The following is a 15,340-nucleotide window of genomic DNA, read 5'->3' on the forward strand; positions in this document are numbered from 1 at the left end:
GGGAATGTAAGTGACTCTGCATGGGAGAAGATGTGATTGGGGAGGCTGCCAATAGCTGGCATTCCATTCCAAGAGTCTATAACTGTATACTCATATGTATGGCACACTGTGTCTCTTTGGGGAGGCTACGCCACCTGCCTTTGGCCATGCAGTAAGCACATTGCCCCCACTGCCTACTGCTCTTCACAAATTTGCTTACAATTCAATTCATGAGTGTATATGCAATTGAGAAAAGGAGTGAATCTAGTGCTCATGTTCTAGGTCCTACAACATGAGCACTAGATTCACTCCTTTCCTTAATTATAAAAGAATCTGTTATAAAGATATCACTACCAGTAAATTTTGATGCAAAGAATATCCCCCTTGTGTTCAGCTACCAACACTCTCAGTGTCCAGTGTTAAAAAGTGAATGAACCGAGCAATGTGCAGCAAAGTAATAATGCCCACAGGAACTCCACAAGGAACTCACGTGACATACTGTGAGTCCAACTACCAGAACTAACTTTAAAGACAGCCATATGATTTCTCATACAAACCATGTAACGACCATATAGAGAAACTCCAGCTCAGTAGTATCTATCTATCTATCTGTCTGTCTGTCTGTCTGTCTGTCTGTCTATCTATCTTTGCCTATTTGTGTCTGTAAGTCATCCTCCCATATAGATTGTAAGCTCTACGGGGCAGGGACCTCCATCCTCTTGTGACTTTGACTCTTAACTTATTGCAACTGTATTTATCTTGTATTTATGGTTATACTGTGTATTTATCAATTATTATCTTAATAACCCCGTTTGTATTAATGTATTCTACTGTACAGCGCTGTGTACATAAGTAGCACTTTATAAATAAAGATATTCATCTATCTATCTATCTATCTATCTATCATCTATCTATCTATCTATCTGTCTATTTATCAACTATCTATCTATCTGTCTGTCTATCCTCTCCCAGTGCAAATAGCTCTTATTCATAAAAACAACGCATTTCGCATTGGTAATCCCATTCTTCAGGAGCCATAAATAAAATCCTTTGCATCCCAATTTACTAGACTAGAAGAAACCTTATGAGCTTCCTCATAGTCATTTGTTTGTTCCATGTGCCCAACAGAGGGGTTAAGAGGATGGGATCCGGTACAAGAAGCAGAGCGCAGCTTACCCCATGGAGCTTCTTAAATGAGCACGAAGGGATGCACTCTTGAACCCCACAGTACTCTAACATTTACACCAAGGGGTAAGTTAAATGACTAGCTTACACTTTTGCTACTGGATTACTTACTACCAAACGGGGCTTTCACCTATATTTTACATTATAAGGATAATTTATAAACAGGGTCAGACTGGGCCGAACTGGAAAAAATTCCGGTGGGCCCAAACCCGACTCTCGCTGGCGCTCCCTCTGCCCAACCGTTCCACGTTAAAAATTACGCCCGCTCAGGGAAGGACATTGGGTGAGGGACCCTGCGGGGGGGCCCCAGTGAGGGGGGGGGCTAAAAGCAGGCAGCACTGTATTCATGGGGATATCTGCAGATCTCTGTGCTTTGAAATACGAGTGCAGAAACCTGTGTCAATTCATTTAGCCTGGCAGGTAGGAAAATGGCAGATTGCAACGTCTTCCGTGAACATAAAACTGAGCGACGTATTCCCTCATCTGCCTGTACGGTCAGTAAGACATTTAACCTGCTGGCAGTACAATTGTATTTTTTTAATAGAGTACTTTTAAATATCCATTCTTTCAACCTTTTGCTTTTGGCCTCCCATATTTTTTTTAATTAAGCCTCTTTCTCCGATGTCCATCAGCCCTGTACAGCTGAGCAGAGATAATTGGATTAAGCAGAATTTCCATAAAAAAAAAAAATCTTCTAAAGGATATTTAAGAGGCAGGGGTACCCGCGCCATCAATGTAAAGACACTGGTAAAGCAATCTGGGTGGCTGTTTGCCTGGGGACTCACTCTAATTGGCATTTCTAACCTGATTTTAAATCCTTAGTCTACATTTTCTTATTTGTATTCCGCCGGCAAAGTGTGCGGTTTGCTTAAATCCATCAACAGCAAATCTCCCGAGAGAGAGCACAGCCCTGGCAAGTAATCAGTTATTTAAAATTTAACATATATTTCCATAAATGATTCAGCCAGTATTACTGAGAGTATGAGCCCATCAACAACACAATGTTTTTTTTATTAGGGAAAAGCAGAACAGTAAGGTCATGTATTACTTGCAGGGTGGCTGCTAGAGAAGCAGGCAGGGTCGGACTGGGGGGTGCTGGGCCTGGCGGCCATGTCCCCCGCCATGCTCCATCCCCCGATGCACCCCCTAACCAGGGCCAGACTGGGCTGTCAGGACACCGGAAAAGAACCTGGACCCGATGCCTGTTGTTGCTCCCCTGGCCACCGGTGTCCTCCCTGACGCATTTCACTTATGCATGCTCAGGGAAGGATGTTGGGATGGGGCCCCTGCGGGGGGTTAGGGGGGCATGTTGGGGGATGAAGCTGGCAGGGGCACCTTAGGGGTGCGGGGCCCTGCCCCCCCCAGTCTGACCCTGCCCCCAGTGCCGTATTTGTGATCCAGGCACCCCGAGGCCGCCCCCGTTGGTTGCCCCCCTCCACATACATTTTATTTCCCATATGGAGCAGTGGGGGGAGGTCCCCATTGCTCCGTATGGGAGCAAAATTTAAAAATGTTGTTGCGGTGAGGCTGCATGCCACCCCTAAACTTCTGCCGCCCTAGGCCCGGGCCTTTGTGGCCTCTCCACAAATCCGGGCCTGCCTGCCCCTAACCCCCCGCAGAAGCCCTCTCTCGGTGGTGTCCCGGTGGCCCAGTCCGACCATGGAAGCAGGGGCCCCTGGTACTGTGGGAAGGCTGGGGACCCCATATTAGGGGAAAGTACATAATCCAATAAAAGCATCCTCCGCCCCTGTATGTACTGAAAATATCTAGTAATTGATGCACATTGATGCATTTTTTTTAGGGTTGAGAGAAGACTTTCGTGCACTAGAAAAGCTGAAATTTAAATTTCGAAAATGGAATTTCAGCCTCCATTTCACAAAAAAAAATTGCCAATGGCGAAACGTGGAATTTCGTGGCGATTCCACACTTGGCAAAACATGTGCTCATCCCTACTCTCGCAGTTGGTAGGAGCAGCTTTTTGCTGATAGCTAGCAGGGCACTGCTGCCCAAGGCAAGTGAATGCATTGGTACTAGGGATCCCTGGAATTACCGGCCTGGCCCTACAGGAACATCTGGCTAGGGTTGCCCCCTGGCTGGTATTTGACCGTTCTAGCCGGTGAATCACAAGCTAAGGCCAGCACCGGTACTTACCAGTAAATTTGTAGTAGCTTATAAATGCCTCTCTTCCCTCACCCTCCCTGCTGCCCATCACCCTTTATACGTATGGGCCCACCTCTGCTCCACATATAACCCCACCCAGCCTACCCCTTATCCACCTTTCCCCCCGCCCACCCATTTCCCCACCCAACTCCCAAATGACACCACATCCTTCCCCCCAACCTGAAGGCACAGAAAAAGGTGGCAACCCTACATCCATCACTCCTTTAAAATGCAGCCTTAATTGCCGCAACAGACTTTACTCCAAAGTAAACTGGGCGCTAATGCTGCTATTAATGACAAACGCCGAAATGACATTGTTCCAACATGAAATCTCTGTCCTGCAACTTGAATGCCATTTACCAAAAACGACAATAAATTTGTGTTGGTATTAGTGCATCGCTCCAAAAGGTGCAGTTGATGCAGCTTGGGGGGGTCATTTACAAATGCAAGTTCGGAGAGCAAAGAGCTTTTAGATGCAAATTGCCATGTTGTTTCACCCATGATTTCAATGTAATTGTGCATCTGCTGCAATTGCGACTGTGTCCAAACAGACTTAACTGTACTTGCATTGTGACACAGATCGGGTGCAAGTTGCATCTACAATTTTCACAGTGGGCTTGCATTACTTTTACAGAACCCGTTCAAAATGTGTTGGCATTCACTGGATACAAGTCTGGCGTGCCTGTGAGGAACCTTGGAGCTACATCAAGGTGGCAGCAACTTCAGGGTTTCCCAGCATAAATAGGGGGCTCTTGTGCACCATTTATCAGAAAAGGCAGGATGGAAACATGGGCAACCATGTGGAAGTGCGGTAGTGTGTTTGGACACTGTTACTTGGGGAGTCCTGGGCCCACTGGGTCTGCCTCCTTTGGGGTCCCCACCCCAGATGTGAGCTCCTGCTTCTTCTACAACACAACCTTGGGCACCAGAGGGATATGTTGTAGAAGAAACCAGAGCAGCCCTGAGTCAGCGGGGGCCATGGGGTCCACCAGGTTTTTTCCCAGTGTCCCACCGGCCCAGTCCATGTTTAAATAGACAGATATAAATAGTGATAGCCTCACAGTGGCCATGGTCAGTGACCCCCCAGTCACTGCTAGAATGAGGCAAAGCAGGGCGGCCAGTGAAAACAAAGGAAGACCAACTGAATGTGTCTTAGAACTTGCCAAATGAAACAATGATTTGGTTAAAAAGACGCAAGCAGATACATCATGGAGACAACAAAAATGCTAAACAGGAATTTCCCTTTGGTTGCTAATTAAGAGCACATCCAATATATTAGACCTTGATCTTTTATTCTGATTAGCCGCCAGAAGGCTGCGTCCTGCTTTTACCTCCTGGTAATTGGTATGGATTTTGCTTTGCCCCTCGGAGAATTAGCAGCAACCATTTCCAGATACATCTTCCCATGCGTTTATTCGGAATCCAGGGCAGAGCGCCGGCCCAGCTTCTGCTGCTAAAATAGGTCATAGTCTTCCCTTTTTAGCACCAAAACAATTACAGAACGGAAAGAAAGAAAAAAAAAAAGGATTTAATAGGAAGCCATTCCCCAAAATATAAGGACAATTACCTTTGTCTGGACCATGCCGGGCCTCTGGTCTCTCAAGTGCTCCAGGGTAGCAGCGATATCAATCTCCTTAGCACCTGCAAGAGACCACAAATTGGGTTGAGTTCAGAGCACAAGATAATCCAGGCGGCATCTGCCAATCTCTCCCCAGCTTGTTCCCCTCGGACAACCGGCCAATTGAAAAATATTAATTTGTGCCTCGGTGGAACGTGCAGACAGATGCGATTGCCATGTTCAGACGCGGGGAGAGGGAAAAAAAAAAGATGCATTGGGGGGAGGTGGAGGAATCTTTGATTATCATCAACTTAAAAAAAGAAAAAAGTCCCGGCAGAGACCTGCCTGTTGTGTGTAAGGCAAAATCATCTTTCTCTGAGAATCTATTATGTTCTGCTTTATATGGAGCTCAAATTGCTGCCGCGGCGCAGGAAAACAATTGGGGTTTAGTAATCACAGGAGCGTCGAGATTCCATATAACTAACAGAGAGGAACAGCCATAGAACGTACAGTGTCTGGGTTTGTGTTATTATTTCATATATCATTCAGCTCTATATACAGGGAACTGTGTTCCAGCAGATCTCCTATGTCCTATCATTCGATCCACTATCTGTCTTTATTATGTTATCATTAACTGGGCTAATGGAAGAAAAGTTGCATGGTTTTCCAAGGTAGCGTTTACTGGCCACCCGTTCAAAAGCAGACAGCTTATGGGTTGCTATGGGTTACTGCACCTGGGCAAAGTCAGAGGGGCTCATTTATTGACACTGGGCAACTTTACCAGTAGGCAGTAACCAACAGCAACTAAATAGGGTTTAACTTTTTTTATCTTTAATTTTTAATTTGCTTGGTTGCCATGGGTTACTGCCCACGGGCAAATTTGCCCAGTGTTGATAAATGACCCCCAGTGCCTTTTATTACATATATTGCAGACCTTGTGGATTAATTATAAATGCATAAAGCAAAAGTGGCCCCCTAGAAGGGCATTAACATGATTCATTTGAGCCTATACATGCTTCTGCAATTGTTAAAGGGATTCTATCACAGGAAAACATGTTTTTTTCAAAACCCATCAGTTAATGGCACTCCTCCAGCAGAATCTGAAATCCATTTTTCAAAAGAGCAAACAGATATTTTTGTATTTAATTTTGAAATGTCACATGGGGCTAGCCATATTCTTAATTTCCCAGGGTGCCACAGCCATGTGACTGGTGTTCTGATAAACTTCAGTCACACTTTACTGCTGTGCTGCAAGTTGGAGTGATATCCCCCCCCCCCTCCCAGCAGCCAATCAGCAGAACAATGGGAAGGGGGCAAGATAGCAGCTCCCAGTAGGTATCAGAATGGCACTCAATAGTAAGAAATCCAAGTCTGGCTTGGGACTCCTCCAGGTACATGGGAATTGGAGAAACAATAGGTTAGCTGAAAGCAGTTCTAATGGGCAAATAGTGGGCCCTGCCAATGGAGAGTCACTTGCAAAGCAAAGAACTGTTTCAAACTAGTGAATACACCAGATCTCCTTTGTGACTGTCATATTCTTAAGAACAAAGTGGTGCATTCCTGCCGTCTCTGTGCTATCTAACTGTCATATAACAAAGAGCTGCCTCCATTAAAGTGTTATTTGCGCGGAATCTCTACTCGAGTCAGTGTAAGTGGTTGTAATGTGCGTATGTGTGTGCCTGCAGGCAATGCGAGACTGCTAGCTTGGGAACGGAACCTCTATATTAATAATGGAGTCATCTATATGGCAGAAGGACTTGTGTTGTAGAACAAGACAACAACAATCCACTAAGAGATACAAGAATTCATATTGTGCTAAACGCGGAGACTTTGTTGTGGTCCCGTCCCCAGTCCCAGGCTACGGAGCAAAAAAATTCATTTGCACTTTCTTTTTCCTGACAAAGGAATTGTCTGATGAAACCCCAGCGCATATGGCAGGTAATTACTTGGTGTTCTGTTAGAGCTGTCATATAGCTGAGATATCAGAAACACGCCACTGTCTCATCTATAGAGAAAATACTCCCGGAAAGAGCTGGAAATTAAGCTGCAAACTATGGGCTATTTTTTTTTTTTTTTGTCAAAATCATGGCCATTTTTAAGAGGGGGCCCTAGAGTGCAGTAGACTTTGCAGGTCCTGTTTATATAAAATATGACTGGCCAAGCTGTGGCCCTTCAGCTGTTGTTCAATTACAACTATCGGCATAGGCTGACAGACAGCTGAAGGCTTCTGCTACCACTAAAGGGCCACAGGTTGTGCAAATCTCATATAAACTGGGACTATTGCTTTTATATTTGTATCGGTTATTGATTGCTTTATATGTTACTCTGTATGTCCAATGTATGAAACCCACTTATTGTACAGCGCTGCGGGATATGTTGGCGCTTTATAAATAAATGTTAATAATAATAATAATGTAGATTGTAAGCTCTTTTGGGCAGGGCTTTCTTCACCTCTTGTATCGGTTATTGATTGCTTTATATGTTACTCTGTATGTCCAATGTATGAAACCCACTTATTGTACAGCGCTGCAGAATATGTTGGCGCTTTATAAATAAATGTTAATAATAATAATAATAATAATAATAATATATTTCCCAGTGTGTCTAGCTGCTTACCTAGCTCAGAAGAACAAACAGAACAAGTAGACCAAGTGCAAGTGAGTTGTGCTTGGGAGGATAGAGAGGTCTCCTTGGCTAGAACGCCCTACAGAATGTCTGGTGACTGGTTCTAGTTTGCAAGACCTGAGGGCCGATTCACTAAAGTGCGTTAAAACGAGCGTTATTTATAGCATGTGGTAAAAATGTTATTGCGTCTAATTTTTCGCGTCTTAACACACTAAAAAGCATACTTGCGTTAATTTAGACGCGATGCTGCTTGCGTCGCGAAGACTATTTTTGTGCGGTATTTGACAGAACGCGCGCTAATCAATGCAGCACACACAGTCGCCGCGTGCGAAAAAAACGCACGCCATATTAGCCATACACAGCATTACTTTCGTAAAACTGTTCTGAAAATGCCCATTTCCCTGCAAACTGGCGGCTGCATCACTCTGGGGCCAACACAGACTGAATAAATCCCACTGCAAAGTCCACATCGTGTTGCCAAAAGCTCATGAACTGTACTTTTCTATAATTACCGCCTGCCCCAAGTAGGGGTTAATATTCGCACAGACTAATGCAATATTTAGCGTGTCTAAGAATCATGCATTAGTATTATTTCTGCGCGCAAATTAACGCAATGCGGTAAAATTAACACATACGGTAGCCCGAAATTTAACTCACCCCCAACTGTTCTAAGGGGCCCTTGCTCCCCATACCTAGGCCCAAAAAGCAGAGTTGCTCAGCAGGGTTAGTGGAAGCCATGTTTGCCTGTGTCACATTCATTTGGAGCTTCCACTATTGTTATTGCCAAGGTGAAAAATGGCAACTGAAAGTCATCTTGGTCCTAGCTTCCAGTCTCCATGCTCCTGGTTGGTTATCACTGCATTGGCAGAATGTGATGTGGCCAAATATGGCGGCCTGCAACTCCTGTGTAACCTTTCCCAGGCACCCCCACACCTTTACCTCTCTATTACAGGGTCACAAAAGTGCAATAGCAAAAGTCAGTGGCCAGATACTATATTCAATTGCAGTTAATACATTGGAAAGCTGCCCAGAAAATCATTATATTTTTCATTAGACAATCTTTTTTGGTTAAAACCAAAATCTCTTGGGCTCATTTATAAAGACTGAGATAATTTACTCCTGGGCAGTAACCCATGGCAACCAATCGAAGGTTTGCTTTTCATTGTTCACCCTGCGGTTAGCTGAAGAAAGCCAAGCACTGATTGGATGCTATGGGTTACTGCCTATGTGCAAATTTGGACAGTCTTTATAAATGAGCCCCAGTGTGTGCATTCTTGATTTCTGGTCAAATTGTGCCTTTTGGGTGCATGAAAAAGAAAGACAAATATGAAAAGATGAAAAAAACATAATAAATAGGGGGTGGTGGCTGTAGGATAAGAGATTCTAAATCATGAATGAACAATTAAACAATAAAAATAAAGGTATGGGACCCATTATCCAGAATGCTCGGGACCAAGGGTATTCCGGATAAGGGTTCTTTTTGTAATTTGGATCTCCATACCTTAAGTCTACTAAAAATCATTAAAACATTAAATAAACCCAATAGGACTCTTCTGCCCCCAATAAGGGGTAATTATATCTTAGTTGGGATCAAGTACAGGTACTGTTTTATTATTACAGAGAAAAGGGAATCATTTAACCATTAAATAAACCCAATAGGATTGTTCTGCCCCCAATAAGGGGTAATTATATCTTAGTTGGGATCAAGTACAGGTACTGTTTTATTATTACAGAGAAAAGGGAATCATTTAACCATTAAATAAACCCAATAGGATTGTTCTGCCCCCAATAAGGGGTAATTATATCTTAGTTGGGATCAAGTACAGGTACTGTATTATTATTACAGAGAAAAAGGAATCATTTAACCATTAAATAAACCCAATAGGGCTGTTCTGCCCCCAATAAGGGGTAATTATATCTTAGTTGGGATCAAGTACAGGTACTGTTTTATTATTACAGAGAAAAGGGAATCATTTAACCATTAAATAAACCCAATAGGGCTGTTCTGCCCCAATAAGGGGTAATTATATCTTAGTTGGGATCAAGTACAGGTACTGTTTTATTATTACAGAGAAAAGGGAATCATTTAACCATTAAATAAACCCAATAGGGCTGTTCTGCCCCCAATAAGGGGTAATTATATCTTAGTTGGGATCAAGTACAGGTACTGTTTTATTATTACAGAGAAAATAGAATCAGTTTTAGAATTTGAAATTATTTGATTAAAATGGAGTCTATGGGAGACAGGCTTTCTGTAATTCAGAGCTTTCTGCATAAAGGGTTTTTGGATAATGGACCCCATACCTGAATATAACATAAAATATAAAGGGATGCTCTTTAATAAAGTAAAAAAATAAAACAGAAGAAAGACGAGAAAGGAAGGGAGACTGTAATGGTGGAAAATCAAGATGTAAATGTTCAGTAATGGCTCCCAGATAGCAGACAATTTTCTGGGCTATTTGTTATTTCAGTAAATTCTAAAACAACAGCAAACGATTCAATAACAACAACAAATTTCCATGATTCCAATTCAAGGAGAAATGATATATATCGACACCGATACACAAATTCTCAACTTTGGAAAACGCTTCTTCTCACCCCCGTACAAAGAATTACAGTAGAATATTATTATTTTTTTGTTCTATTACAAAGAGGAAACCTATTTATTCCGGCACAAAGAGAAATGGCTGATGGCCGTATAGATTTTCTGCTTTCCCACTGCCTAAATGTTTTATGTTGTTGCTTTTTTTCTCTCTTTTCAGTGTTACTTTGATTCTGAAACAGGGTATTGTTCCCTTTCCAATACGCCATGCCGAGGAAGAAGAACGCAAATTATTCTAGGTTTATTCTTAAGACTTCTTTTTACAGACTGAAGGCCTAATCCTTAACCCCCCCCCCTTTCTTTTTTTTATTTTATTTTTTTTTATTTTCATAGAACTGCTCATAGAAGCCGGCCCTACAGCTGGGGCTAGCCTGAAAGTGCACTTCCATTTTCATGTGCAAACTGAAGGACTCCAAAGTTACAGCTAGCACTCAATATAAAAGCTTTAGGAATGGCATTCTTTGGTGCTTGTACAATTCATTCTCGAAGAAAAGGAAATGGAAAGAAAGATTTCATGTCCGAGGCTTCAGGGCCTTTGATCATTTTGATGAACACTAGATCCTGAACCTGGGCCTCAAACTTCTCAGGCCAGACAAAGAAGGCCTAGGTCTCACAAACCGGGCCTAGATTCCCGTCGGAAAAAAAAAAAAACCTTTTGGCTGCCTCACAGTGTGACAGCCTGGGAAAGACCCACCTCAGCAGGGTTGAAATGCCCGCGTTGCCCTTTGATCTTTCAGTTAAACCACAGCCGAAGCACTAGGTCAGCGGATTTCAAATTGCACACCCCATCGGCATAGGGAGGCAGGTCAAACACAAGATGGTGGTCACCAATCTAAAAAAGCTCTATGACTCCATTCTTCGGCCAGTTTCACATGACTTGTCTTCCATTGTGCTACACTAAGCACACACTTAAAATGGAATTTGACATTACATGGTACAATGGAGTCAATAAATGGCATTCTTTAGTGTTCGTGCAACAAAGTCAACCTAAGTGGCTGAAAGACTCAAACCAAAAGAGAGAAAAAAAAAAAAACCTCCATTCTCATTTACTTTTGTATAGGTATAAATAGTACATAATGTAAGGCCGGGCTTTTTTTTTTTCACTACATCGCGGTACAATGGGAAAGAAACTGCTTCGACGAATGTTTAAAAGATGTTGCAAAGCTCATTGTTGCGGCTTCTACAGGCAACAATTTTATTTCTCTGCTGAGGGACAATGAGCGCTGGCTTCATTTGCTGCTTTCTAACAAAGGGGAAACTGTATTTAAAATTTAACTAGACTTGTTGTAAAACCTGATATGCTGTGTTAAAAATATACAGTAAACAGTTATACACACACATATATAGAGAATTTGACTTATAGCTGGTTACACACAGGTTGGTTTTGTTCCCATGTATATCAGCCATTGGATAAGCTTATGAATCTGTCCCTGCTGCCCATGTTTATCTGAATGCCAGGCACATTACAGCTTATACTGGTGCTTTTAAGCCCCCCGAAATGTAAAATATAAGTGGTTTTGGGCAGGTCGCTACAGGGCCAGAAAGGCTTCTCCATTCGCTAATGTATGCCGGATATGGATATGGCCCTATATCTTATAGAAATCAATCATCTCTATAATCTAAAAATATTGTAGCTTTATCAAACCTACCGAATGGGTAGGTAGGGTTTGCACAGATACATAAATATACAGATACAGTATATCATAGTACAGGTATAGGACCTGTTATCCAGAATGCTCAGGACCTGGGGCTTTCCGGATAATGGATCTTTCTGTAATTTGTATCTCCATAACTTAAGTCTGCTAAAAATCATTCAAATATTGAATAAACCCAATATGATTGTTTTGCCTCCAATAAGGGGTAATTATATCTTAGTTGGGATCAAATACAGGTACTGTTTTATTATTACAGAGAAAAGGGAATCATTTAACCATTAAATAAACCCAATAGGGCTGTTCTGCCCCCAATAAGGGGTAATTATATCTTAGTTGGGATCAAGTACAGGTACTGTTTTATTATTACAGAGAAAAGGGAATCATTTAACCATTAAATAAACCCAATAGGGCTGTTCTGCCCCCAATAAGGGGTAATTATATCTTAGTTGGGATCAAGTACAGGTACTGTTTTATTATTACAGAGAAAAGGGAATCATTTAACCATTAAATAAACCCAATAGGGCTGTTCTGCCCCCAATAAGGGGTAATTATATCTTAGTTGGGATCAAGTACAAGGTACTGTTTTATTATTACAGAGAAAAGGGAATCATTTAACCATTAAATAAACCCAATAGGACTGTTCTGCCCCCAATAAGGGGTAATTATATCTTAGTTGGGATCAAGTACAGGAACTGTTTTATTATTACAGAGAAAAGGGAATCATTTAACCATTAAATAAACCCAATAGAGCTGTTCTGCCCCCAATAAGGGGTAATTATATCTTAGTTGGGATCAAGTACAAGGTACTGTTTTATTATTACAGAGAAAAAGGAATCAGAATTATTCGCTTATAATGGAGTCTATGGGAGATGGCCTTTCCGAAATTCGGAACTTTCTGGATAACAGGTTTCTGGATAACAGATCTTTAAATTGATATACAGCTAGAGGGAGATAGATCTGGATCCACGGGCAGATAAATAACTGATACATACATAAAAATGCATTCCCAAACTACAGATAAATTCTTTAACTTTATGATTTTTAGAATTATATTAGAGCCAGTGCTATTGGCGCTTATAACTTGCAGCATGTACCAAACGTACCAAACAACTTAATAGCAAAATTCAGACTGACTGCATTAAACGAGGGAGTGCGTAATGCGGCTCCGCGTTACCACGGCAACAGCTAACATATATCAGAATTAAAGCGCCAAGCCTTTTGAAGCTCACCTTTCGCCATCTTATTGAGTACCATGTCAATCAGAATGTAAGTTCCACTTCTCCCGGCGCCATCGCTGTGAATAATAAAGAGAATTCCAGTTAGCACTGGCAGGGGACAAGTCAAAGGCTTTTATTTTCCTCTGCTATTAATTTTATTGTTAACATCATATGGGAGAAGCTACACGGAACCACAGAATGAAAGAAAAAGGGTGGCAACCGAAAGCGGAAAGGCACAAAGGGCCTAAAACCGTTTAAACCAACACAAGCTGTTCAATTGGGATTAGGCATTGTTCTACATGGGGAGTGTTTATGGGGGGGGGGGGGATATCATAAAAAGATTTAATGGCTACAAGCTGAGTAAATAAACAAATTACAAGTGCAATAAAACTCTATATAAAGTTGTAACCAGGACAATAGGGAAAAAAAAACAAGCTGCTCTTTAGGATTCAAGTCCTTCCGAAGTCAATGAACTGCGCGGGGCTTTTTCTCTTCTTTGTTGAGCATAAAGTTTAAGGGCTCTGGCACACGGGGAGATTAGTCGCCCGCGAACAGGGAGATTTGTCGCGGGCGACTAATCTCCCTGAATTGCTATCCCACTGGCGAAAATGTAAGATAGATAGAGCCTTCTCAAAGTGGAAGAGTTAAAGTACATGGTATTTGAAAAACACAAGACAGAGGAGTACCAGCAATCTGAAGGGCCAATTATCCAAGCATTCACGTCTATCATTATGCCATTGAAAAGAAAAGAGATCACCGACCTACTTGAGTGGTTTTTGGGGAGAGGCAGTGGGAGTTAAGGAAATCATACTTGCCTGCAGTGTACTATTACAGGACAGGAGCGCCCCTTGTAGCACTTGTTAACTTTCCTACAACAGACAAGATAAGGGAAGCCATCAATTCAGTGTGTTCACATTTACAGACCTCGAGGAAACAAGTAATAATATGAAAAAACATGAGGGTTCTGAGCACAGTAACACAATATGATAAAAGAACATAATCCAGTTGCTGGCAGTCCCTATCTGTAACGGTGTGACTATAACAGAGCCTAATAGTTATGTTGAATTCAATGGAAGAGATTCTGCCCCCAGTTTAGGAGGAACTATCCAAGATACTATTGCCGTCATGTAATTGGTAAGAAAATAGGATTTTTCTATTTAAGATATTTAAACAGCATATATACTTTTTTAACAGGGATATCCAACTACAGGCCTTTGCATGTTAGATGACTATAATCCCCATGCTCATTAGCTAAACCAGTGATCTCCAACCAGTGGCTCAGGGGCAACATGTTGCTTATCAACCACTTGGATGTTGCTCTCAGTGACTTCAAAGTAGGTGCTTATTAGTGAATTCCTGCTTTGGAGGCAAGTTTTGGTTTCATATAAACCAGGGGTACTGACAAACAGAGCCTCCTATAGGCTGCCAGTCCACATTGGGCTACCAGATAACCAATAGAAGCCCTTATTGGGCACCACCTAGGAACTTTTTGATGCTTGTGTTGCTGCCCAACTTTTCACGGGTAAAAAAGGTTGGGGACCCCTGAGCTAAACACTATCTGATTGGGGTAACTTATGATTTCAAGGCTACCTGTTTTATTGACATTTCATGATGTTGTGTGCTTTAGAGTACAAGGAAGCAACAAGGAGCAAGCAACTTGTTTCTCGTTTTAGTGCATCAGCTGCAATTAACAGTGAATAGCTAAACACTATCTGATTGGGGTAACTTATGATTTCAAGGCTACCTGTTTTATTGACATTTCATGATGTTGTGTGCTTTAGAGTACAAGGAAGCAACAAGGAGCAAGCAACTTGTTTCTCGTTTTAGTGCATCAGCTGCAATTAACAGTGAATAGCTAAACACTATCTGATTGGGGTAACTTATGATTTCAAGGCTACCTGTATTATTTACATTTCATGATGTTGTGTGCTTTGGACAATGAAGCAACAAGGCGCAAGCAACATGTTTCTCGTTTTAGTGCATCAGCTGCAATTAACAATGAATAGTGTAATGTGAAGAATTATCGGGGGAGAATGTTTCCTCCCATTAATATTACTTGTACCACAATATTATTGGCTAGCGGAGATAGGGCTAGGGCACAGACAGAGAGGTTTACTGTGATCAGACCTTATGGCCTGCAAGCTGCAATGTGGCATTGTAAATAAAAGCAAAGTATGGCCTTTGTCACGGTCAGGTCAACAACTGCAATCTAATTGTATCCTACAGAGCTCAAGGGGCCTGCAAACACAATGGCGGTTGGGCAATACAGATGAAAAAACGGCATTTCTAGGTTGTCATTGGACTTTGTGTCACTTAGAATGATCATCTTTGATCCAGACAAGGAAGATTTTGATCACCC

The 15,340-nt window shown here is 42.0% G+C and overlaps 1 protein-coding gene across 1 annotated transcript in view; it reads right to left on the minus strand.

Annotated features, from left to right (window-relative positions):
• The window catches only part of ptprn2 (protein tyrosine phosphatase receptor type N2), a 620,616-nt gene that overhangs the window by 8,300 nt on the left and 596,976 nt on the right, over positions 1-15,340 (minus strand). Inside the window, exons 20-22 of the mRNA XM_002935174.5 lie at positions 13,797-13,850; positions 12,994-13,058; positions 4,892-4,965 (exon numbers count right to left, since the gene is read on the minus strand). Coding sequence (XP_002935220.2) covers positions 4,892-4,965; positions 12,994-13,058; positions 13,797-13,850 — 193 coding nt within the window. The remainder of the gene's footprint in view (positions 1-4,891; positions 4,966-12,993; positions 13,059-13,796; positions 13,851-15,340) is intronic.

The sequence above is a fragment of the Xenopus tropicalis genome, chromosome 6 (genome assembly GCF_000004195.4).
Source record: "Xenopus tropicalis strain Nigerian chromosome 6, UCB_Xtro_10.0, whole genome shotgun sequence".
Taxonomy (NCBI): domain Eukaryota; kingdom Metazoa; phylum Chordata; class Amphibia; order Anura; family Pipidae; genus Xenopus; species Xenopus tropicalis.